This window comes from Varanus komodoensis, unplaced genomic scaffold, assembly GCF_004798865.1.
Source record: "Varanus komodoensis strain SLA01 unplaced genomic scaffold, ASM479886v1 scaffold20_3, whole genome shotgun sequence".
Lineage (NCBI taxonomy): Eukaryota > Metazoa > Chordata > Lepidosauria > Squamata > Varanidae > Varanus > Varanus komodoensis.
The window spans coordinates 1-23772 of NW_025335588.1; the positions used below are offsets into that span (position 1 = coordinate 1).

General features: G+C 63.4%; 2 protein-coding genes across 5 annotated transcripts; one reads left to right on the forward strand and one right to left on the reverse strand.

Moving 5' to 3' along the window:
- Positions 1-834: 834 nt before the first annotated feature.
- Positions 835-12450, forward strand: CORO6 (coronin 6). Of its 4 annotated transcripts, none has more exons than XM_044430624.1 (10): positions 835-1386; positions 4417-4539; positions 6444-6573; positions 7030-7211; positions 8078-8197; positions 9258-9362; positions 9595-9740; positions 9910-9967; positions 11086-11316; positions 12290-12450. In XM_044430624.1, the coding sequence occupies exons 1-10, from the start codon at positions 1189-1191 to the stop codon at positions 12410-12412; spliced, it is 1416 nt and encodes a 471-aa protein (XP_044286559.1). In that variant the 5' UTR covers positions 835-1188; the 3' UTR covers positions 12413-12450. The 4 variants fall into 4 exon arrangements, with proteins under 4 accessions (XP_044286559.1, XP_044286556.1, XP_044286557.1 ...); XM_044430621.1 differs by lacking the exon at positions 8078-8197 and adding an exon at positions 8629-8748; XM_044430622.1 differs by lacking the exon at positions 8078-8197.
- A 3579-nt stretch (positions 12451-16029) lies between these two features.
- On the reverse strand, positions 16030-22784 carry ANKRD13B (ankyrin repeat domain 13B). The gene is made up of 13 exons (XM_044430598.1): positions 22770-22784; positions 21205-21250; positions 20853-20996; positions 20023-20212; positions 19449-19515; positions 19152-19233; positions 18747-18811; positions 18510-18640; positions 18265-18422; positions 17651-17809; positions 16961-17115; positions 16335-16411; positions 16030-16243 (listed from the first exon to the last, which is right to left on the reverse strand). Exons 2-13 carry the CDS (start codon positions 21227-21229, stop codon positions 16030-16032), a joined length of 1467 nt encoding a protein of 488 aa, XP_044286533.1. The 5' UTR covers positions 21230-21250; positions 22770-22784.
- Between the last annotated feature and the right edge of the window lie 988 nt (positions 22785-23772).

A 23772-nucleotide genomic window follows, 5' to 3' on the forward strand; every position in this document is an offset into this window, starting at 1 on the left:
GGCCGCAGGAAGGCGCTGCAGCGCGGCCGCCCGAGCGATCCTTCCCCGTTTAACCCTTGCCGGGCCCCTGCGTCAGATACCAGACTGTACGGGCCTCAGGGCAGAGACTTAACTCCCTCGTGCCCTTCAGGTGCGCGGCTCTGGCCCCACCGAGGCCGGAATGGCGTGCGCGCACACAAGCCCGAGGGGACGGCACGTGGCCGCCCCAGACCCCATGGCCTGTGGGGAAGCGCGTGTGCCTTCGTGGCGCTCGGCTCACGTCCGGTATCGGGATCGGGAGCCCTTCTGATGTCAGGCCCCAGCTGGGGACGGCCAGCTAAGTAGCCAAACGATGTGAATACGGGCACCTAGAAGAAAAGCCCCATCCGCTGTTCGCGGGGACCACGGCACACGTGTCATCGTGGGCAGCGTGGCAAACACGCCTGTCCCACTTCGTGCTGAGCCTGGCAGGGCCCGCTCCAGTCCTCTGGAGCATCGGGATTGCTCCTGTCTCTACGGTCAGGTGTGGGTACACCTGGGTGCAGGTTGGGTCCTTTCCGGCTCGGGGCTTAGCAGGGCGGTTCCAGGAGCCGATGGCTGTTATTTCACTTCTGCAAAACCAGAGAGCTGGCGCACGTCCATTTTCTAAAGGTGCCCCAGTCTTCGTATGGCCCGCTGTCCGGAAAGGGCCCGGTCAAGTTTTACCACTCAGAGGGACCATCTGCAGGGATCCTAGTTCAAATCCTGCCTTGCCCCAGCTTCCAGAGGGGACGCAGCAACCTTTCCGCTAGCCTCACATCCTGCCTTCGGCGATCAGGACAGTTAACAACGCTGGCCTACCTTGTAGGGCTGTTGTTGCAAAGATGGTTGAGGAATGCTTGCGGGGGGGGGGTTGCTGCTTGTACCCTTGAAGCAAGTCTGTCCATGCCAAGCCTAAGCGCTGTTCCAACTGAGGACAGGTGGAGCCCTCTGTTTCTCAGGAAAGCAAGCGTTCTCCGGACGTTGACTCCTGGCCCACGGAATTCGCGAGGGATCCGTCACCTCGCACGTGGCAAACCTCTGGGGAGCATCGCATCCCACTGGGCCGATCAGGGCAACATTCGCTGCCGATTCGCGCTTGCGGCCGCATGCCGGGGGATCCCTCCCGCGCAGGCAGCCTTCCCAGGCCCCCACTGACGCCTCTTCCGTGCCCCCCAGCACATCTCCGCCATGAGCCGCCGGGTGGTGCGCCAGAGCAAGTTCCGGCACGTCTTCGGGCAGCCGGTCAAGGCCGACCAGATGTACGAAGACATCCGCGTGTCCAAGGTGACGTGGGACAGCTCCTTCTGCGCCGTCAACCCCAAGTTCCTGGCCATCATCGTGGAGTCGGGCGGTGGCGGAGCCTTCCTCGTTCTGCCTTTGGCCAAGGTATGTGGCGGGTCGGCAGTTGGCTTCCCCTCTCCCCGCTGGGTGGGCCGCCCTTTGAGGGAGCTGCGGCCCCCGTCTCCAGCACAAGCCACCCCAAACCGAGTTTCTTGAAAACATTCAAAGACCTCTGCCGTCAGCATCTCTTTACAACAGCCCTGTAAGGTGGGATGGAAGGATTCTGCAGTCCCATGGCGCCTGGCGTCTCGCTAGCATGCCGGAGTGCCAGCTGCAGCCTCTTCTTCTTGCTTTCTGTCCTTTGAGCCAGCGCCTGAAGTGGTACAGCCCTCCCACGGCCTCGCCACCTTGGAGAGGCTTAGCACCCCAGACCCCATAAATGGCTCCCTTTCGCGAACGGCTGGCCTTCCCGCAGCTTCCCGTCCTCCTCCTGGGAGGGTGCAAGGAGCAGTTTAGCCTGGGGAGAGGAGGGGGCCCCAATCCCTCGGTGTCCCCCAACACCGTCCCGGAAGGAGCGGGACCTCTGCATCGCCTGGCCGGACCGGAGCTGCTCTGAGGCTGGAAGAGGCCTAGAACGAGGCTTCGGGGTTGTTGACTCGTGCAAAGCATTTCCAGGGGCTTTGTTTCCCCTTTTCTCCACCAGCAAACAGTATAAAGATGTTTTCACAGCTTCAGCTGTTGAGATAATGAAGGGACCGTGTGTGTGTGAGAAAGAGAGAGATTTTATGAGTTAAACAGAAGTTCATACAGCGCCCCAGTTCATACATCACGACAACCCAAAGCGAAGACACATTTAATGGTTTCCTCGTTCGTTGTATTTCTGTCTCAACCTTTTCATTCAAGGAACCCAAAGCAGCTTGCTAAATCTTCCTCTTTTCTCCCCGCCCCTTTTCCTCACATCTCGGGAGCTTCATCTGAGTGGGGATGAGAGCCGGGGTATCCCACGGACAGCCCCCTTTCCCAACCAAACAACAATTAACCACAGGTCGCCTTCCTGGGCTGTTTGTGGTTAACAGCGCCATAGTTCTGGGTTTCCGCTTTTACTCTGCACTGGGGTTAAACATAAACCCGAAGAATCAACCATCATCAATCCCTAACCATTTTCGTATTTTCGCAAGGACTCGGGCTACCCCCTTCCGCCACCCTTATTACAGAACGAAAGCAGAAGTTTTAAAAAATACAGTAAAACTGGTCACAAGTTCTTTGGGTCACAAGTTGGCCACTTAAACTTTGCAACTTGCAGGCACGTTTTGTCCTGGTGTCGGAAGGAGGAAATAGCACAGCTTTTAAGGGAAAATATTCCTGGGATTTCTCTTCTTTCTTAAGGATATTGCCCTGCGCCATTCTGATTCCAGCTAGAAGCAGGGAAGGTGGCTAGGAGGGGAAGCTGGGAAAGACGGGCTCCCAGCTGCACACGAACCTGAGTGCGGCAAGACGCGACTGCAGAAAGGAATAACAGGAGAGAGCGAAACACACCCAGAGGCGCAAGACCCAGTGTGGGGGCTCTTCCTGGCTTGTGCCCGGCTCCTCCAGATTCCGACAGTTGAGACGGCGCTCCAAAGGCCTCGTTCCAGGCACCGATGCTCAAATATGCGGGCGCGTTCCAGAAAACCCTCCGCACACGTACCCAGAAAAGCCCCCCGCCTGTTTCAGACCCACCATCACCACATGGACTGGTCTTTCCAAATGCACCCAGGGCAGAACTGCGGGCAACGTGGCCGGCGCCATCTTCCCCGGGGACGGACACGCCTGGCACTCCGGCCCTGATGGACAGCAGCCCGCCGGGCCGGGGGGGACGGGCTCAAAGCCCAGCGCCCGCGTTTGTCCCCCAGCCAGGGCAATCCTGCCCAACCGGGCACGCTCCGCGTGTCGTGGGCCGGCGCCCCAGCCTGTCATGCCGTCCTGCCCGTCGCATGCCACCTCCCCAGGCGGACGGACTCGCAAGCAGTCTGGCCCGAGAGGCACCCACGACCCGCCGAAGGCGGGATGCAAGAGAAATACATTAAACACGGGCCGACTGCAGCGGCCACTTCGCGGCTGCCCGGCTGGCCACTTTGGCTGCCGTTTTCCTCACCGCCGCACCACTTGGTGGCCACCAAACTGTCCTGCCGTGGTCCTCTCGCCCCCTGCCCCCCACTCCCCCGGCAGGCCTGGAATGCCCACGGCGGCGCAGAGACGGACTGGAGCAGTTGGCCGGCCGGGGACAGCGCTCGGCTCGCAATAACAAGTGACTCACTTCGGGAACAATTAAACCGAAGGCAGGAAGTCGGAGGGGGCTTTTTCCACAGCTCAGGTTTCCAGCTGGGCTGTGCACTGAGTGGCGCTTGCGGGCACGAGGCCCGGCGGGTCGCTGAGGCGCACTCAAGGTCGTGCTCCCCAGGCGGGATCGGGCCCGTGCGAGCCAAGCCCCGCTCAGGGGACCCTGCCCCGTTGCACCTCTTGCGCATCGGAGCGCCTTGATCTTGCCCCCGTTCCCGGGGGCACAAGCACCGCTTCTGCATCCTCCTCCTGTGGGATTTCTGGGCATCCTTTAAGCAAGGACTGTGGAGTCTTTCACATCCTCGTGGCAAAAGCTCCGGAGGGCACGTCCCTGGGGTGAGCAGAGCCAAAGGCAAAAGGGGAGGGCCCCAAACGCCCACCGGGCGCCCCCTTTGCCCTCCCCACACTTGCTGCGTACACATCAAAGGGAATCCTTCCACTTGCACCACAGATAATTCTAGATTTCGCATCGGAGGGTTTTAAGAATGAGCTCAGCATCCCTTGTGTGTGTGGGAGGGGGTCCCAAAAGTTTGGGGTCATGCCCACGCTTTCCATCCAGCCCTGGGTCCGTGCCGTCCACACAACAATCCTGCGAGGTCGGACAACCGGAGAAAAAGAGGGTGGGCTGCCCCAAGCTCACTTTGCAAGCTGCGTGGGGATCGGAGCTTGGGCCTCCGCAGGTCCCACCGGTGTCCAGAGCCCCCTTTGCTGGCTGCGAAACGCCTGCTCAGCGAGACGGGTTTCCTCTCCTGGCTCGGCGGCTTTCCTGGACGGCCCCTTTCCTCAAACAGCCACCGCCTCTCTTTCTGCTCGCAGACCGGCCGCCTGGACAAGAACACCCCCCTGGTCACAGGGCACACGGCCCCCGTACTGGACATCGACTGGTGTCCACACAACGATAACGTCATTGCCAGTGGCTCTGAGGACACGACCGTCATGGTAAGCGGCGCCCACGGCGCGCGGTGGGTGGCACGGGGGGGGGTCCCCACCGCCGGACGCTGTGTTGCTCAGCCGTGGGGTCACCGCCCCCGATTTTCAGGGGAAGGTTGCGTTCATTCATTCATTCAACTTAAATCCCGCTATACTAGTCCAAAGACTTTCTAAGTGGATTACGTTATAAAAATATTACAAAAATGAACGCTAATCAAAACAACATACAGTAAAACAGAGAAATACGCAGCCGAGGCTGGAGATCCATAACCTAAAAGCGATTAAGGATCGCTCTGTAAGAGTCCTTTGATGTTCTTTTGAACTGGAGCCCGGAGTTCGTCCGATGGGTTGAGCACGTCATCAGTTCGGATGCCGAAATGCAGGTTATTGGCGGCGGGGCATTTTTGGAGGATGACGAAAAGGGCAGGAGATTAAATCAAAAGGGGACGGGAGGGCACCTTGGCGACCCGGGTGAGTCTGCCTCATTAGCACGTTCAGCATATAATTGGGTGCTTTGGCATAGGATGGCTGTCGATTCGTTCGATCTTCGCTGCCTCCTGTTCATAGTCAAAGAAAAGAGATGAGATGCAAGTTGCTAAAACCTGAGTGATGCAGCACTGGGGGGCAAGGGACTGAAGAAGGCTTGAATTTATTTCTTGGACTGCCACGCTGCCCCAGAGGGTCACTGGGCGCCTCACAGCATACACCACCTTCGACAAGAAGGTGAAGTAACTCGATGCAATGGATTCAGAGTTCCAAGAATTCACCCCAGATCAGCTTCTCCCAGTCCAGGCGGAACTTGTGCCACCCCCAATCCTTTTATGCAAATTTAGTCGTAGCAAAATAGGAGCGATGGCAGACAAAACAAGCAAACAGGCTTGTCCCCCCCCCCAAGCGAAAGCAAAAGGGTTTGCATTTTCAGGGATTCAGGGATGTGGAAGGGTGAAAGAGTTGCATGTTTTCGGGAGCACGGCCCCCCAAAAGTGGGGGGAGGCTTCCGAGCCGCCATCCAGGGGTCCTGGGAGTGAAGGCGTGCCCCGTTCGGCGGGTTAAGCCCTCCCTGGCTTGCCCCGGAGGCCCTCCGTGGCCTCCATCCGAAGGGGTGTGGGGTGGGACCCCTTTACACGGGGGGGCTGCCGGGCCACGGCCAGCCGGGCCTCTGCGTCCCGGGGCCGCTCGCTCGAGCTGGCCGAGGCCTGCCGGGGTCTGACGCAGCGTTTTCCGGCTAAGAATAGCTTGGGGAGCTTTGATGCTGCGCCTAAGGAGGGTGGGTCCGTCCGTGCTTCTGGCAGGGGGGGGGGGGGGGGGGCTCCTGGCTCCCCGCCACCAGGTCCTCCCCTCCCCCTCCCCCTCCCCTCCCCCTCCCCACCCTATGCCGCTTTCACAAGGCGAAGCACGTGGGAGCCTGGATGGAGGCGAGAGACGGTCGCTGCAAGGTGTGATCCGGCCGAGGCTTGGACACCCGGCCTGCCAGCCGGAGAAAACCGTCTCGGAGGCGCATGGCCGTCCTCCCGTCTGAACACGCCTAAGCGTTGGCCTTCATGTGCACCGGGTCCTTAATGCCGATCAAATCGGCGTTTCGGTGGCCTTCTCCGTGCCCTGCCAGGGGCTTAGGACAGTCCAGTCAATTTGCCCGCCTTCCTTCCTTCCTTCCTTCCTTCCTTCCTTCCACACGGCTGGCACATTCTCACAACAACCCTGCAGGGTTGCTTAGGCCGAGAGACCACCTTCAGGCCGCGAGGCCTCGTCCACTGCCCAGAGGGCTTGGCATCTCGGAGGCACCGGAGCAGAACCCACCTCCTGGCGCTTGTCTTCATTCGCGGGGTTCCTCTGGGGGCTTGCTGGCCGTGGGGCAGGGGGCGTCTGGGGGGCCGGTCGTGCGCCGTGCCCAAAGCGCCGCTTCCCCCCGGCAGGTCTGGCAGATCCCCGACTACCTCCCCATGCGCAACATGACCGAGCCGGTCGTCACCCTGGAGGGGCACTCCAAGCGCGTGGGCATCTTGACCTGGCACCCGACGGCACGCAACATCCTGCTCAGCGCAGGTGAGCCCCCGGGCCATGCCCAGAGGGAGGGGCCACGCACCTGGGCCGGGCCCTCTGCCGCCTGTGGGCCTCCGGAGCCGCCCCGGGACCCAGGAGAAGGCCCCCATGATCCCGCTCGCTGAGGGATGCGGCCCGGTCCCCCTCGGCCATGGAACTCCCAGCCTGGCCTACCTCACAGGGTTGCTGGGAGGGCAAGATGCAGACGACCTGAGTTCTGTGCAGGGGTGGAAAAGGCATAAGGAAAGAGTCCCAGGCGGGAATTTGCCACTCCGTAAGGACTGTGCGGACACTGGGGCGCCAGGAAGGTGCCGGCCTTTCCGTGCCTCTGGGGCCCGTACCTGCGGCGTAAACACTGAGCCTAGGGTGGCGGGCCCTCCGGCAGAAGGGGTCTCCCGCCACCCCGGCCGGGGGCCTCCGTGGCCACCTCCTGAGCCCCGCCCCACCCTCGCTCCGCAGGGGGCGACAACGTGGTCATCCTCTGGAACGTGGGCACCGGGGAGGCCCTGCTCACGCTGGACGACCTGCACTCGGACCTCATCTACAACGCCTGCTGGAACCGCAACGGCAGCCTCCTCCTCACCACCTGCAAGGACAAGCACCTGCGCGTCATCGACCCGCGGCAGCGCCGGGTCGTGGCAGTGAGTGCCGGCGCCCGCCCCCCCCCCCCCGTTCCTCCTCCGCACACCTGCCTGTCTCCTGGTCCCCCCGGGCAGGGATGCCGGGCCGGCACCGTGGCCGGGCACGCACAGGGGGCTGCCCTCCTCCCTGCCAGCCTCTCTCCTTGGGCAGATGGTGGAGCCGGGGGGCGACTGGTTCCCAGGCAAGGGAGAGAGCAGCCGGAAGTCCCGCCGGGGGGCCCCGTGATCACATAATCCAGACCCCTGTCTGGAAAAGATGCGGGGCTCGGGCCCGTGAGCTTGGTGCGCCCACGGGGAGAGGCCTGCCCTGTGCGTGGGGGCCGCCCCGTGGGTTTTCCGCCGGGGTCTGCCAGCGCAGCCGGGTTCAGGCAGCACCATCGCCCAACAGCCCCCGGTTCAAGGGCAGCATGCAGTCCAGCTGCCCCCTAAGCCATTAAGCTCAGGGGAACCCCATCCGGGGTCTGGGTGGGGCGGCATGTGGGGAGAAGAGGGTTTGCCCTCCTTCTCTGGTGGGGGGGAGGGTCCCCCTTGAAATCCACCCTCTGCATGCCAAGGAAACCTCCCATCGCATGAACGGACTCCTGGGGCCCTGGGAAATAAACACGGGCGGGGGGGGTCCCATCAGCCACGCCGAGCGATGCCCCCAGCCTCTCTCTGGTCCCCAAACGGTTGCCCTTTTGACGTTCTCAGAAGCCACCCTTGCAGGGACGCTCCGGGCTGGAGCTTTGGGGCAGCCGGGTGACCCCCGCCCGGTCTCCTTCGGCCCCCAGATTCCCTGTGCCTGTGGGGGGGGGGGCTGACCTGAACTAACCCCTTGCCTTGTGTGTGTCTCTCTCCGGCGCTAACCTGCTAACCGCGGCCGGCAGGAGAAATGCAAGCCGCATGAGGGCGTGCGCCCCATCAGGGCCACCTTCTTGGCCGACGGGAAGGTCTTCACCACGGGCTTTAGCAAGATGAGCGAGCGGCAGCTGGCACTCTGGGATTTGGTACGGCTGGGGGCGCCCGCGGGGGCCGGATGGGGTGTGCGTGCTTGTGTGTGAGTGCACGCCGGGCCCTTTGCACGCGGAGGAGGAAGGAAGGAAGGAGCGAAGAGACCCGAGCGGGGGACCGGTGCCTTACAGGTGGCACTGGGCCCATGACAGAGCGGGCGAATGCCTCCACCCAGGGCTATTTGCAGGCCGATGGAGAATTCTTAAAACATGGCAAGATCTCTCACTTTAACGGCCTCTAAAGAAAAGCATCCTTCAAAGAGATGCAGGAGTTTAAACTTCTCCCCCATTAAAAAACACAGAGAAAAGCAAGACCGCACCGTGCCCACTGCCCCGCTCGGAAACCTCTCTCCTGCCTTCCTTCCTTCCTTCTCCCTCCTCCTCTCGCTTTCCTCTCAAGACGTGTACTTTCTCCCCCACCCATCCAGGAGAGGTTTGCGCCCCATGAAGGAATGAGGCCCATGCGGGCCGTCTTCACCCGCGACGGACTCGTCTTCACCACGGGGTTCACGCGCATGAGCCAGCGGGAGCTGGGCCTGTGGGATCCGGTACCAGCCAGCATGGCGTGCCGTGTACCCGCCCCCGCCGCCCCCCTCCCCGGGCCCTGCGCCGCCGCCGCCGCCCGGTGCAGACGAGGCGCCTGGCGCTGGCGGGCGTGCGCTGGGGTGCACACGCAGGCGGACCCCCGTGCACACGCAGGCACACGCAGGTCCCAGGGTCCCCCAGGCGCCCCGTGCGCCCCCGCTCGGCAGCTTTCTCCCCCTCCGTTCCCCTGCTCTCTTAGAAGAGGGGGGCAGGCCGGCTGCTGCTCCCGCGCCTGCTGGGAGATGTAGTCCTCGAAGCAGCAGCCGGGCGGGGCAGGGGTGCAGGGGCGCATCCTGCACTGCAAGGGCGTCGAGGGGCCGCGCGCGGCGGGTGCGGCGCCTTCTCCAGCGGGGCGCCCTCGGGCCGCGGGCCAGCGGTGGGCGGGGCCGGGGGAAGGGGCGGGGCGGCTTGGCTTGCGTGCCGCGCGGGGCGGAGAGCTCGCTCCCGCTGACGGCGCCCCGCGTGCCCGCAGAAGCACTTCGAGGAGCCGATCGCCCTGCAGGAGATGGACACCAGCAACGGGGTCCTGCTGCCCTTCTACGACCCCGACTCCAGCATCGTCTACCTGTGCGGCAAGGTAAAGGGGGCAGGTGGGCCGTCCGGCTGCGGGGAGGGAGGGAGGGAGCAGCGGGACCCCCTTGGCCCCGCCCCTCCCCTCCAGCCCCGCCCTAGTATAATTCTGCATTAGGCCCGACCGCTCGGCTCTCGTCCCGATGCCTGATTAGCGCCCGCGTGGATAATTCCGCTGCTAATTGACGGGAGCGAGCGCGGCTTGAGCTGCCCCGCCTGAGCCTCCTGCTTCCGTGCAGGGGGACAGCAGCATCCGGTACTTCGAGATCACCGACGAGGCGCCCTTCGTGCACTACCTGAGCACCTTCAGCAGCAAGGAACCGCAGCGGGGCATGGGCTTCATGCCCAAGCGCGGCCTGGACGTCAGCAGGTGCGAGATCGCCAGGTGAGCGGCGCGCCTCCGCGCGGGTTGGCGTCTCGGGCGGCGGGGCGGCGGCGGGGCGGGCCTGCGAGGGGCCGGGCGTCGCGCGCAGCCCCCCAAGCCCGGGCGGGACGCGTGCGGGGGGGGGAGCCGCCCGGCCTCACGCGCCCCCCTTCTGCGCCCCGCCGAGCAGGTTTTACAAGCTGCACGAGCGCAAATGCGAGCCCATCGTCATGACCGTCCCACGGAAGGTGAGTCCTCGGCGGGCCCGGGCAGAGTCCCGTGGGGGAGGCAGGTGGGACCCCCCCCGCACCTTCACCCTCCCCCTTCTCCCCTCCCTGCCTTGCTCCGCGAGGCTCAGCTGTCTGCGTGCGCCAAACCACCCGCCGGCCGTTTGGGGGGCTGCCCCCCAACCCTCTGCAAGGCGCCTCTGTGTGTCCAGTTACCCCTGCGCTCGCTCCGCCCTCCTCTTTGCGCGGGGGTTTTTGATCCGCGTTTATTGCAGTGCTCCTGGTTTTACGGCGGCCAAGGGCCCTGTTCAGGCGTCGGGGTGGCCCCGTGCGCCTCGATCCCTGGCCTGCGTTCCTGGGCTCCCTTCTGGCGTTCCTGCTGGGTCGCCTGGTAACCAAGGCAGTCCAGCTGCGGTGCGAGAGACCCAAGAAAATAAAACAAATCAGAATTTAACGTGATGAAGTGCTGCGAAGATCTGGCATTTAAAAGTGGAATTCCCTGCATGTTCAGACAGAATTTGGAGCGTTCCCCCGCAATGATCAAGAGTCTTAAGTCTTTTTTTACATGTGGGTTGGTGAGTCCTGGGAGTTGGAAGATTTTTTTGTCTGTCCAAACATGCAAATTACATCCTAAAGGGATTTTTAAAAAACTGACCATCCAAACCCACACATGCAAAATGCAGTATTACCCCTATGCTGAATAAAACAAGCACCGTGAAAATGCCTTTAAAAGGTCCAGGAAAAGTGAAAGAGCTTTGCCCGGCACTGGAAATCCAGCAAGGCAGGCTTATCACGGGAGGGTGTTCCAGGCTTGGGGGGCCAGTGCTGGAAAGGCCCTGCTGAGCCTGAGACTCCCACTCGAATCCGGGGTTCAGAAAACACGACAACCCAACCCGAGCGGGGAGTCACGGCCCCCTGGGAGAAATGTGGGTTCTTGTGCTGTCGGGACCCAGCTGGGATCGAACGCCGGGCGAACGACCCACTTTCCGCCCCTCTGCATCCCCGCACTCGTCGTCTGGACCCCGCCGGTGTGTGGGCACAGCCCACATGGCTGACCCACAGCCGGAAGCAAACGGCCCGTGGGCACAGCCGGGCTCGGCGCCTCGACTCGCCTTCCCTTCCGTTCCCATTCCTGGCAGTCCGACCTCTTCCAAGACGACCTGTACCCCGACACCCCGGGCCCCGAGCCGGCGCTAGAAGCAGACGAGTGGCTTTCAGGGAAAGACGCCGAGCCCACCCTGATCTCCCTCCGGGACGGCTACGTGCCGGTCAAGAACCGTGAGCTCAAGGTCGTCAAGAAGAACATCCTAGACAGCAAGCCCCCCACGGGCCCCCGGAGGAGCCAGTCCTCCTGCGAGTCTTATTTTTCCGTGAGTTTCGCTCCCGGGCAGGCAGGGAGGAGGCGGGGATGGGATCCGCTGGCGGTCTTTTTGCAGCTCTGGCGCCCCCTGGTGCCAGTCCCAGAAAGAGCCGAAGCGCCACGTTCAAGGCGCTTCGGTGCCGCTCAAGTTTCTCTAAAGCACGTCGGAGGTGTGGGCGGTTGCGGCGGAAAGCTTGGTGCTGCGATTTCTAGGGCTCGAAGGCCGTGAGAAATGCTTTACAATCTCAGACTTTACTCTTGATAAAAAAAAAGTCGGCAGTCTCACAAGGGGGTGGGCCTCCATTTTACGATGGAGGCGTAAAATCAAAGGACCGTTTTTTCCCCACTGATGTACATCTGGCCAAAATGTGGCATTCTGTTTCCATTTTTTAAAAATGTTGAGCCACTGAGGCAGGTCTTCCTTTCGAAAGCCAAATGAGCTGGAACTATTTTAAAAAATGAAAAGCAGCGATCGCCGTCAGTGAAGGCCCTGGTGTGAACACACCTACCTGCCCGAAGTTCGGATCTTCTCAGATAAAAACCCCACCTCAGATCCATGATTGGCATCTTTTTGGTTGTTGGGGCTGGAGTGGAAAGGGGAATTGGGAAATAGATAGATTTAGGATAGAGTTAGGGGAACTGCCAGCATCCTAGAGGAGGCCTGGCAAGTAGATTTTGAATTGATGACCCCGATCAAGTTTTGGTGTGTAGCTTTGGACAAATGTTCCAGACCTCCAGGTTGGACATTCGGGGTCCACGAGGCGTTTTCCCCGCTTTGATAGCACCGTGTCTGAACAGGTGAATGGCATGAAGGACAGTGGAAACACCTCTGCAGGTCCTCGTCTCCTGCCATCCCCAGGACTAGAAACTTGAGAAACAAAGGGAATTTAATTCAGGAGGGGGGATTTTCAGGAGGCAGCCACTGGGGCCACGGGGCCACGCCGGGGCTGCCGTCCAACGCACAGCCGCCTCTTTCCACCCAGCATGCTGCCCTGGAGGAGCTCCTGCAGGACATCCGCTCCCTCCGGCAAACGGTCCAGGAGCACGAGAAGCGCATCACCGAGCTGGAGAACATGCTCTGCGAGTTCGCCAACGGGACGGACTAGCTCCCCGCTCCGGCCACGACCCAGGCGCCCCTTCCGAAGACCCGGCCAGCGACAGACGGCTGCTTCCTCCCCGGGGCCGGCGGACGCGCGGGGTGCCCGCCGGAGGGCTCCCCCCTGCAGGGGGACACGCGTGCGCGTGGGGAGGAGGCGGGAGCGGAGCGCCTCGGACGCCTCCCTGGGGAGACCTGGAAGCCGCCCTCTACCTCATCCTCCCTCCCCTTCCGGGGAACGGCTTTTGCGGGGAGCAGCGCTGCGGGGGCCGCCTCCGGGGCGTGGGGCGACGGGGGGCTTCGGCAGCCGCTGGCCTCGGCCCGGTTCCGCTGGCGCCATGCAAAAACAGGGCGGGGAGGGGAAAGAGGAGGGCAGCCGACCCTGCAGGCGGGGAAAGGTGTTGACGGGGGTGAGCGCCACCGTGCTGGATGGGGTGAGGCATCATGGGATGGCTCGAAGGGGCTTCGCGGGGGTCCTCCTCTGTTGTTGGGGCAGGGGGCGTCTGTGGCGTGTGGGGCGTTGCTGAGCCCAGTCAAGATTTGGGGCCCAGGCCGAGGTCCAGCGCTGCATAACACAGGCAGTTTTCGTGGATTATTGTGCTCGCTGCTGGGGTAGATTTCAGTTTTGCAGGACGCAGAACCAGCCTAGGAGGGTCCTTTCCAAATCGGCGCAGCAGCCCCATTGGATTTGCACCCTTCCCGGGCTCATCCCAAACTATTTCCAAGCTGAATTGTCATGCAGGAATTTCGGGGGGCGGGTGTCGGGGCAGGATGGGGATCGACTCTCTGCTGTACGGCTGTGAGGGGAAGGAAATCGATTTGGGGCCCCGGAAACGGATCTTGGGCTGGTGGCCTCCATCTCCAGGCCTCGCAATTCCCCTGTGTGTGTGCATGTGCGTGCATGCATGTATGTTGTGAGGGGAGGTAACCTGTCTGCAGCCTATGGGGGGGGGGCTGAGGAGCGTTTCTCCCCCCCAGCCTGAGCATATTGGTTTGTGCTGGGGAGTTGGTGGGTTCCCAGGGCCTGAGCAGACGCTTCCCTGCTCCACGCTTGAACGGCCATGTTGCCGCCTCTCTGGTGCTGGGGAAGATGGGCCACCGCTCATTTGCATATGCTGATTAAAATATAGGTGCATTTAAAATGGCTCACCAGACTCTCTGCCTTCTTCTGTCCGAGAAACCGCAGATGGGAAAGAGCAGGTGGTAGAGCGGCCTGGGCTCTGCTTCCCCTCCGAGGGACCGATGCCGTGGCCCCGGGGGGCTCTCCAGTCCCACCTGGACGTGGAACTCGGCCGTGATGCCCTACAGAGCAGGGGCTCCTCCAGCAAGCCCTGGCAGCCCCCTAAAAGCAGAGCAGTCCTCGTGTCCTCCTGCCGTGCCGCCCCACGGGTGCATCCCGGAGCCGGGGGTGGAAGCGATTCTCAAGTGTGGCAGGCGCAGGGGTCTCGGGGGCCGCCAAAGACCAGTGGGAATGGCCGCCCCCGCCGGCATCGTGACGCCACTCGCCGCTTGCTCTTCCCCCCGCTGCCCACCAGGAAGTCCTCGCACGCACCCGCAAATCGGAGGAGAGCAGGCATCGCTCAGCTCTTGGCCTGCAGAGAGACTCCACGGGCCGCGCCTTCCCCACCCCTGCTGTGCCGCACACTGTGGCGCCCCCAGCCACCCCCAGGACCAAACCTGCCAAGTTCTGTGGCAAAGCAAGCGCTGTGCCCTGGAGACCTGTCCCGCCCGAGCCCTCGGGGCCACTGGCTACGAGCCGGAGTGGCAGAGGCCTGGTCAGGGTCCTGCTAGAGGTCCCGCCTCCGTTCTCTGCCAGCAGAAGGAACCGGGGGCAGAGCTGGGCAGCCATGTAGAAACACTCCCCCCCCGCACAGGTAAGGTTCACGAGGTCTTTATTGGTGTTCTGTGCAGGTAACACACCTGAGCCAGTCTGGATGGGGCCCCCCACCCCTCTGCCCAGTGTCCACAGGGGTGTTCCGGGAGGGGGAGGCCACCCTCCCTCTCCGCTCCCCACCGAGGCCACGGGGGGCGTGCCGCTGTGCCCCCCCCCCCGAGATCACTGCGAACGCTCATCCGTGTCGAGAGATGGGAGAACCAGAGTGGGGGAGGCCAGTGGGCGGCAGGGGCGTCTGTGAGGTTAGCACCATCGAACGAGGGGTGGTGATCGTGACCTTGGGGGGCAGGAGGGCGGCGCCCGACAGGAAGGGGGCACAGAGCCAGAGTGAGGGGCGACCCCCCCATTTCCATCTTCATCTCCATCCCGGGGGAAGCAAGCCGGCCCGGAGGTGCTTGTGCACCGGCTCAAGTCGGGGGGGAAGGCGCTGGGGCTCACCGGCCATGGGGGCCTCCCTCCCCCCACCCCTCCCCTCCCCCAATCCTTGCTCCACAGGGGTTTCGGGGAACCCCAAGGTGCGCGTGCCCGCCTTCCCGGGGACTGGAGGCCTCCTTGGGGTCGCTCCCTGTGCTGGCACTTGGCTCACGCGATCCAGCAGCCCCGTGCCGGGACTGGGCCAGCAGGAGCGCCGTCCCACGGCCGGACCGGCGTGCCCCACGGCAGGCGGACAGCTGGGGGTCTGCAGCGGCGGTAAGTGCACTTGGTACGACGCAGGTGGGGGCGTGGCTGGGGGGCTGCACGGAGCTGGGATCGGGGCCTCCTCCACACCCGCCGCTCGCAAGCCCGTGGGGTTCGTCCTAAGCGAGCGGCCAGTCCCCGGCCCGGCTTCCTGGGTCCGTCTTGGCGTGAGGCAAGTCCTGCTTCCGGGCTGAAGTACTCAGGCCAGCTTCCCGGCTCCGGCATTAGCGGCCGCCACCGGATCCAGCCTTGGGGGCCCCGGTCCGTCGGATCCAGGATGAACGCACTCGCGTCGTTCCGGCTTGAATTAATTGATCCAGCTCGGCTCCCTGGTCCGATCTTGAATCGATCCAGAATCGGCTGCAGTCCCCGGATCTCCATTAAACCGATACTGTGCTCATTAAGCCACCCGGCCACATGCGGGAATCTGCTCCCAAATTCCAGACAGCAGCCGTGGGCGATGGGTGCGGAGTAGTGGAGGAGAGGTGCTCCTTCAGGGGTTTGATCACGCTGTGCCTTCGGTAAGAACACTTTGCGCCACGTAAGCCCAGCTCCGTGCGTGTTTTTAACCAAAGTAACGGCAATCGGCTTGCGGGGGGGGGGGGGGGCGCCCCCGGGGGGGGGGGGGGGGGGGAAGAGAAAGCGCGCCCCCCCCCCCAAAGCAACAACTTCAACCCCCCAGCCCCCAAACCAGAGGTCGGACACCCTTCCTTACTGGGCGTTTTCAATCCAAGCAGTGGGGGGGGGGCATATAGGCTGCGACTCTTCAGCCCCCGGACCCTTTTGGTGAACCCCCTGGGGGGACAATTTGGCAGTGCCGCAGCAGGGGCCTGCCCCCGGGGTGGAGGGGGGAAGGCGCCCCATCCCCGAGACGGGCTGTGTGCCGAGAGGCGTCTCCGTGGGACTTACCTGCCTCCCCGAAAGAGGGCCTTGGCGGATGGCTCAGTGTCAGGGGGGGAGCACGGGGGCGCCCCTGCCGACCCCCTCCCCCGGATCGGCCCCCCGCTCTGGCTTTGTGCGGAAGTGGCGGGGGGGGGGCCGCGGGGGCCGCGGCGCTACTGCTCGGTGAGCGAGAGGCGCAGGATCCGGGCGAAGTCCTCCTCCTCCTGCCGGGAGCGCCGCTCGGCCGCCTCCTGCTCCTTCGCCGAGAGCGCCATGGCCAGGCGCAGCTGGTCGGCGTAGCTGGGCAGCGGGCGGCCAGGGGCCCGGCCGGGCGGGGGGCGCGGGGGGGCGGCCGGCCGCGGGGGCGTCGGCGTGTGCTGCGGTGTCCTGGCGCGAGAGGACAGGCAGGGCGTCACCGGCCGCTCCGGGTTGTGCGCAGGGCCCCCCCGCGCCCCCGCCCCCCCCCACCCGCACTCACCGGCCAGCCTTGCGGCCCTCCTGGTTCATGGGCAGCGTGCCAGGCTTGCTGTTCGTCAGGGCTTCCCAGATGGTCACCTGGAGGGGGAAGGCAGCGGCTGGGGCACGCGACCCACTCCTGCTCCCCCGGCCTGTGGGGGGGACCGGGGGGCACAGCCGCCCACGCGCAAGCCGTGCGGTCCGGACGCCCCGGGCCTGCCCCCTCTCCTGTGCTCCCAGAGGGCTTTCCCGGGATGGCTGAGCCAGGATAACCGGCGCTCGGTCGTGGCCCCGCTCCAGCATGGGCCAGATCAGGCCTCCCGGGGCCCACGGAGGTGGACCGGCCTGCCCCCCTCCCGGCGGCCATGCAGCCCCTCGGCAGCCCCGGGCCAGGAAGGTGTCCCTTGGCTGTCATTCAGACCAGCCACAGTTTAGGGTTCTGCTGCACCAGGAAACTCTAGTCAGCACCACCTGCCGGGGCCCAGCAAGCGCAATCCGTTCCGTGCGCTGGCTCATCCGACGTCTCTCCAGACTTCCCGTGATCTTTTTGGTGGGGGATGCTGGGGTTTGCGGCCAGCCCCCCCACGTCTTCTGCCGACGTCCTCACCTGCTGCCTGCCCCCCCCCCCGGGAAGAGGCCCCCACCTACCTGGTCGTACTCGCTGCCTGCCTCTAGCAAGCTCTGCTGGATGGCAAACTGCAGCAGCTCGTCCTCCCGCAGGGGCTCGGGGTGGCTGCCGACGACGCTGTAGCCCCGGGGGGCCTCAAAGAGCGAGGGGTCCATGTCAAAGCACCGGCAGGAGCCTGGGGGGGCAAGAGGGGGGCGGGAAGCACCCTCAGCCCCGGCCTCTTTCCCTCAGAGCAGGGGGCTCGAGCCCACCCCCACCTCTGCGGGAACATCTGGGGCCTCAAATGCCTGCCACATCTTCTGGCCCTTCGCACGAAGCATCTCCCTTCCCGGCCCCCAGAAGACCCCTTCCTCTCCAGCTCAGCAAACCCCTCGGGCAGCTTCCACCTGCTGCTGTCGGCTGAGTCCGTGGGGAGAAAGGGGGCTTCACTGCCCCCCTATCCTTTGGATTGCAACGGGGGGGGGGCAGCAGCTCTGCATGTCTTTGGGGGAATCTCCCGTGTCCTGCCTTTCTGCGGACTGCGGGGGGCAGAGACACCTGGCAACAGAGGCAGGCATGTGGGGCACCCTGCTGGTCACAAGAGGCCCCGTTGCAGCTTGGGGGGAAAGCCACGCGCCTAAGCGGGGGAGTCTGCCCAGGAGCGTGCTCAAGAGGGCCAGACGTGCCCGGGAGGGAGGGAAGGAGAAGCCGCCGGCCCCCCGCCTGCCTACCCACGGAGCTCGAGCTGCTGATGCTGGTGCGGTCGCTGCCTGGCGAGGGGGCGTCACTGCCCGGGCTGCCTGTGGCCCAGGTGGGCGCCGTGGCATCGTCGCAGCCGTTGAGGTTCCCAAAGGTGATGCGGGCGTTGAGGATGTGGAAAATTGGGATTTCTGGGGGCAGAGGGCACAGGGAGGGGTGTCGGCGGGGGCAAGGGAGAAAGGGGGCCGCCTGGCCTGCTCACTCGCTCGCTCCTCCTCGGAGCAGAGAGGCCTTCCCGTGGGAGCAGTTCGGAAAGAAGCCCTGCGGCCAGCCAGTGGGAGGACAGCATTCCCAGCTGCCACGGGAAGCCCTTTCGCCCATGTGCCCCAGCAACTGCCACACTGAGGAATGCCGCCTCCCACGCCGGCGGCCACAAGGACACGCCGTCCCCTTCCAAACCCATCCGCACAGGAGGCCTCCCCGCCATTCAGCGCCTTCCGAGTGTTTTGGGGCAGGGGGAAGCTCTCCCCCCTTGCCACGCCACCCTGCTCGTGCAGCCCCCCTCCCTGCCCACAGAGACCCCTGGACCGCTGTCCCCAGCAGCCGGGGCCGGGGCCCGTGTGTGGGGGGCAGCCGGGCCCCTCACCGATCTTGACGGGGAACCCGGGGGGCAGCCGCAGCGTGATGAAGTCCCGCAGCTTGGCGAACAGCGCGTTGCTGACGGCCATGAGGTCCACGATGGGAGCCACCTGCTCGGACAGCGACAGCGGGTGGTCCTCGCACAGCCACAGCTTTGCCTTGAACCTGTCGGGACGCGGGCAGAGGCCGTGAGCCGCCAGGGGAATGCCGGCCCCTGGGCCCGGCCCCACCTCCACCTGGGCCCCGCCTCACTTCTGCGTCTTGGTGGTGAGCTCGATGGGGCGCCCCATGTCGCGGCTGCCCAGCTCGAAGTGGGGGTCGAAGTACTCCTCCGGCGTGATGGCCGTGGGGTTGGCGTTGCTCAGCGTCTGCGTGATGAAGGCCTGCGGGGGGAGACAGGCGGCCTCAGGCGGGGCCCGGGGCCCGGCCCCCGGGCGCCGCCCTCCCCGGGCCTCCCGCGCCCCGCAGCCCCCCGCCCGGCTTACTCACGCCGTTGTTGGGGCCCACGTGCTGCTCGGCGATGCCCAGGAACGACTGCAGCGGCGTCTTCCCGCCTGCAAGCGACGCAGAACGGAGCCGGCGTGAGCGTCCAGCACGAGCGGGTGCCGGACGAGGCTCCCCGGGGCTGGCGGGTGCTCGGGGGAGCCCCTCATCCGGGCCGGTGGTGCTGCGCAGCGAGCCCGGGGGCCCTTTCCAGAGGCTCCCTCGGGGGCCGCGCTCATGGCGGACAGCCCTAAAGACCAGGCGGGGGTGGCAGCCGGTCGTACCCCCAGCAGCCCAGCGGATCCATCAGAAGATCCCCCCTTCACCCCTCATTTCAGCTTGGGGCAGAAGTGGGGAGAGATTCGGGGTTCCCCCGGGAAGACGCGCACCGACCAAGGTGGACTGGGCTACCTTTGGTCTTGCCCTTGTGCTGTTCGGAAAGGTGCTCCGTGCGAGTCCGTGTGATTAGCTCCACGTTGGAAGCCCCATAGACCTGGAGGGGGGGGACGCGCCACAAGTCACCCCCCAGAACCTTCCTCAAGACATGGAAAAATGGGGCTCCCGGGGGCCCTTCCCAGGGAATCCCGTGCTAGGTCAGCTTCCAAGCTTCTAGTCCTCAACACTGACATGGCCCACCACTCCTGTTTTAAGCCTTGCCACACAGCCCTCCAGGCCCAGCCGGTGCCAGTCCTCTCTGCAGGCACTCACCTTGGCTTCGTACCCGTTTACCATCTCCGTCTTTTCACTCTTCCAGCCCAAAATACCCGTCTTATTCCTGGCAGCGGAAGGCAGAACAACAGCATGAATTGAAGCGTTGCGTCACCAGAGCCATGGAACACGTCCGCGCTCAGCTTCGCCGGCCCCTTGCTCCCGAAAAGGGGCAGTGGGGCAGGAGGGCCCAGGTCGAAGCCCTAGACTAGCCCTGATCCGGGGGCAAGGCCCAGCATGTGGGGCACAGCCCTCACCTCCCAGGCGGGATGTTCCGGCCTGGATCCCCATGCGGAGCCGGGAACACGTCCGGAGTGATTCCACCCCTCTGCCCCGCTCATGGAAGGCAATGGGTGCCTGATGCCTCTGGGAAGGGTCTCTGCGCTCGCTTCCGGCCCACAGAGCAAAGCCCCGGCCACGCGGGTCCTCGGCGCCACCCCCGTGCCCACCCCCCCAGCTCCAGTGGGGTCCTAGAAGCCAAGCCCCCCCAGGACCGCGTAGGCCACGCAGCCCTGAGCTCCAGTGGGGCTGCGGCGGCCCCCGAGGAGTCCCGGCCGCCCCGGCCGGCACGCACCGCTCGAAGGCGATGTTCCGCGTGTCCAGCTGCGTGGTGACCACGGGCGCCATCAGCCGCCCCATGACCTGCTCCTCCGTGGGCTGCAGGGCTGCCAGGATCCCCTCCCGGTCGTGGGCCGCGAGGGCGAGCGTCTCCGAGTACACCACGCGGCGGTCGTGGTCGATCTCCATCACCACCGCGCTGGCATCTGCCGAGGGTGGGGACGGGGAGACACGGAAACACAGAAACGGCGCGCGTCAGAAGGGACCCCGGGCCATCTAGTCTGACCTCCGGCACCAGCCGGCTCCGCTCATGCCATTTATTTATTTCATTTATTTATTTGAAACATTTCTACACCGCCCCCATCACAACAAAGGCTCGGGGCGGCTCACAAAGAATACATAAAAACATACATAAATAAACGTCCAGCCTATGCTTGAACACCCGCACTCGCTCCGCCACGTTTCCTCCTTTTATTTCCAAGTTTTGCTCAATTTTTTTTTGCTAAACCATTCTTCGAGGTTTCCAAAACAAGCTGACCAAACTGTTCATTGCAAACACAACACTGTATCGGCTTGGACAAAACACAGCAGAAAAAGAGAAAAACACACCCAGCCCAGCCCTGCTGATACAATTGGTGGCAGCGCCTTAATTTCGCTTTTCCTTGGCAACTTGTTTGTTTATCGTTGTCCCTTCCCTAGCTCTGTTCTTTTTCCTTTCTTCTGTCCTGCATCGGAGCACACACGGCCTGGTAGAAAAGCCCCCGTGAGGGCTAGCGGCCTGCCGTTTAAAAACAAACGCCGAAGGCTGGACCCGGGAGCGGTTCTGTGCACACTGCGGCCACCCACCTTGTCCCCGGAAGATGAAGCTCCGGTTCCCACGCTGCCACGTCATGTGCTCGAACCCGAGCAGGGTCGTGTCCACCCGCAGGTTCTGGCCACACTTCCACACCCGGTACGTATCGCTGGGGCAGATCTTGGAGACCAGGGGCACTGCCGGGGGCGCAGAGGAGAGGGGCGTCAGGGGCGGCCCCCCGCCGCAGGGAAGCAGCTCCCCGAGAGGCACGGAGGACGGGCACGGGAGGGAGGCGGGGAAGGCGATTCGGGAACGGGGGGCTGGGGGCGAGCGAGGTCCTGCTTGCAGTGGGCGAGCCCCACCCCCAAACGGCCCCAAGGTCGCCTCGGGTTTGAGCAAACGTACCCCAACTGGTAAATTCCCATCTCATTTCAATATAGAAATCTTGAGCCTGGGGCAAAGAGAGCAGAAGACAAGGGGTTAAAAAAGGAAACGGGGAGTGGAAGGCGAGCGGGGCTTCCCAGCGCCTGAGCAATTCTTCCTGGCCTGCAAATGTTTAGGGTGGAAACGGGATTTCATTGCAGCGGGGTCGTGCCAACGTTCCTTCCGCATCCCGCAGAAAAGTCTTTGCCTTCTGGGTGCGTCCCCTCAAACGAGGGGTGTTTCTACATCCACGCTGGCCCAGGAGGCCGGCCAGCTTCTTCCCTGCCCTCCCTTAAGACCAGAAGCCTCGTGGGCTTCGGGGAGCACCTTCTGCCATAACAGAATCGCCACCCGCCATTCTCTGGGTCATCGCTTGCTCGGTCGTTTGGCAACGTAACCTGGAGAGCCGTGGTGAAGAGAGCAGGACGGGGATTCGGACAACCCGGGTTCCAGGCCCCATCAGCCCCGGAGCTGACTGGGTGACTTTGGGCCAGCCACAGGCTCTCAGCCCAACCTACCTCACAGGGTCATTGTTGTGGGGATAAGACTGAGAGGAGGAGGAGGAGGAGGAGGAAAGCCGCTTTGAGTTCTTTGTAAGAAAAACGGCGGGATAGAAATCTAACAAATAAATAAAATGGCTTAATGCATGCTAGATTATGAAAGCTCGGTGTGAGGAAGGATAAAACGGAAATACTTGTTGGACACAGGAAAGGAGCTGATGGGTCAACGATGCAGTTTTTAAAAACCTACAATGCTGGAAAAGCTCCTCGCTTCCCAGCGCTTCACCACGAGGGCCAAGCGGTCTCTCCTGGTGGCCCAGAGGGCTGGCAAAAGGAACACTACCCAAGCCGGCCACGAAAGGAAGGATTTCGGCTAGCGGTCAAGCACTTCCCGGGACGAGATCAGGAGGCGCTTCTGAACACCGAGGGCAATTCTGCCCGGCCCAAACCGCTAGGTGACCTCAGGTGTCCCCAGCAAATGAGGAAACCAGAAATTCAGAAAATTTGGGGCTGCCCGGACTCATCCACGAGGAATCCAGCTGCTTGTTGGGGCAGCCCCGGCCCCCGCGTCCAGACCCGGCTGCGCCAGGCTAGTCCGACTCTGCCTCCCTCTTCCCAGCCAGCCCCCGGCACGCTCGAAGGCGCCAAACGGGGCTCCGGAGGCCCACCGTTCCCCACCCATCAACGCACAGCATATAAAGGTCTCTGCCCCAGGGGGGAAACAATCTGGAGAAACAGCGGCAGCGAGAGGAAGAGGTCCAGGAGGGACCAGACAGGCGTCTGTCTCCGTACGGGAAGGATGCTGCCCTAAACGGAAGGGGCCCCTATCTTGAAAACCCCAGGAGGAGGAGGAGGAGGAGGAGGAAGAGGGGGAGAGAGGAGGGGCCATTCGGGGCGGTCACAACGGCCTCGAGCAGGACGGACGCGGCGGCTTACCTTGCGCAGCTTCTCCAGCAGGGTGGGGATGCCCGCCAGGCGCTTGATGGCCCTCTGGTAGTCGCGGTACCGCAGCACCAGCTGCACCAGCTCCAGGTCCTGGGTGCTCACCGCCTCCTGCAGCACTGGGGGGAGGCAGGCAGGCGGACGTCAAGCGCGCAACTCGGAGCCTGCCGGGCAGCGGGCGGCCTCTGGGGCAGCAGCAAGGGCCGGCACGGGCAGGCGCCGGCCGGGCACGACTGCCAGGCGGATCCATGAAGCGCCAGCAACACCCAAGAGCGATAAGAGCAGACCCGGCACAGCACCCGCTGAGGCAGAATCCCCTGCCTGCACTTCATTTATCTGTCCGCTCCATTTCATACCATCCCAGAGCCGAGGCTCTCTGGGCGGCCAGCAAAAGTTAACGTTAACCAGAAGTTAAAGACGCACGCGCACAATTGAAAAGGACAAATTGTCCTTTTAATGGCAGCTGCCGAGGTTCAGCGCTGGACAAAAGGAGCAGCGGGACGAAATGAAATGGAAGACGGGAAAATCACGTCGGCAAAGTTGCTCCGCTAAAATGCTGGGGGAATCAAAAGGGTTTTCCCCGCCGCTGAAAGGAATAGAGAAGAGTCATTCTCTCTGGGGAGCTTGTTCCAAAACAGATATTCAAAGATTGCCTGTGGCTGGGGGCTCAGGTATTATTTTCATGCTTGTCACTGTGCCGAAAAGCCAACTGAATCGAGCCGCCTTAATTCAAAATGGCCCAGCACAGTGGAAGGGGAACCGCACATCATTTTAAGAGTCCAGAATCTCTTTCCAGCAGGATGTGCTCTTAGTGACGGCTCATTCTGGGACCAGCTCTGTGCCACTTTTCTAAACCGTTCCCCGAGCCGTTTAAAATAAAGAAAGCCAATGAATGATGTGGTTATAAAAAGAACCCCCAAACGCACTTAATGAAGCCATAAAAGCCATGAATCAAATATTCATATTGCCCTTCAGCGGTGCATCAATGGAGGAATTCACCGAGGTCTCAAACCAACCTGCAACCGCACGGAAAGGGAGGCCCTTCCAGGTGGGCTGGGAAGTTTTCCCTGCGCTTTCTCTAGGGGGCATGTTTGCTGCCTGCCCCCAG

What these genes read in the sequence shown, in the direction of transcription:
- CORO6 (XM_044430624.1), top strand. Translation starts at nt 1,189, where the DNA reads ATGAGCCGCCGGGTGGTGCGCCAGAGCAAGTTCCGGCACGTCTTCGGG. An exon ending in TCGTTCTGCCTTTGGCCAAG is followed by an intron (nt 1,387 to 4,416) that starts GTATGTGGCGGG and finishes TTCTGCTCGCAG; the next exon opens with ACCGGCCGCCTGGACAAGAA. An exon ending in AGCAGGTGCGAGATCGCCAG is followed by an intron (nt 9,741 to 9,909) that starts GTGAGCGGCGCG and finishes CCCGCCGAGCAG; the next exon opens with GTTTTACAAGCTGCACGAGC.
- ANKRD13B (XM_044430598.1), bottom strand. Translation starts at nt 21,229, where the DNA reads ATGAGATGGGAATTTACCAGTTGGG. An exon ending in TAAACGGGTACGAAGCCAAG is followed by an intron (nt 19,234 to 19,448) that starts GTGAGTGCCTGC and finishes CCCCCCCTCCAG; the next exon opens with GTCTATGGGGCTTCCAACGT. An exon ending in ACGTGGGCCCCAACAACGGC is followed by an intron (nt 18,641 to 18,746) that starts GTGAGTAAGCCG and finishes CTCCCCCCGCAG; the next exon opens with GCCTTCATCACGCAGACGCT.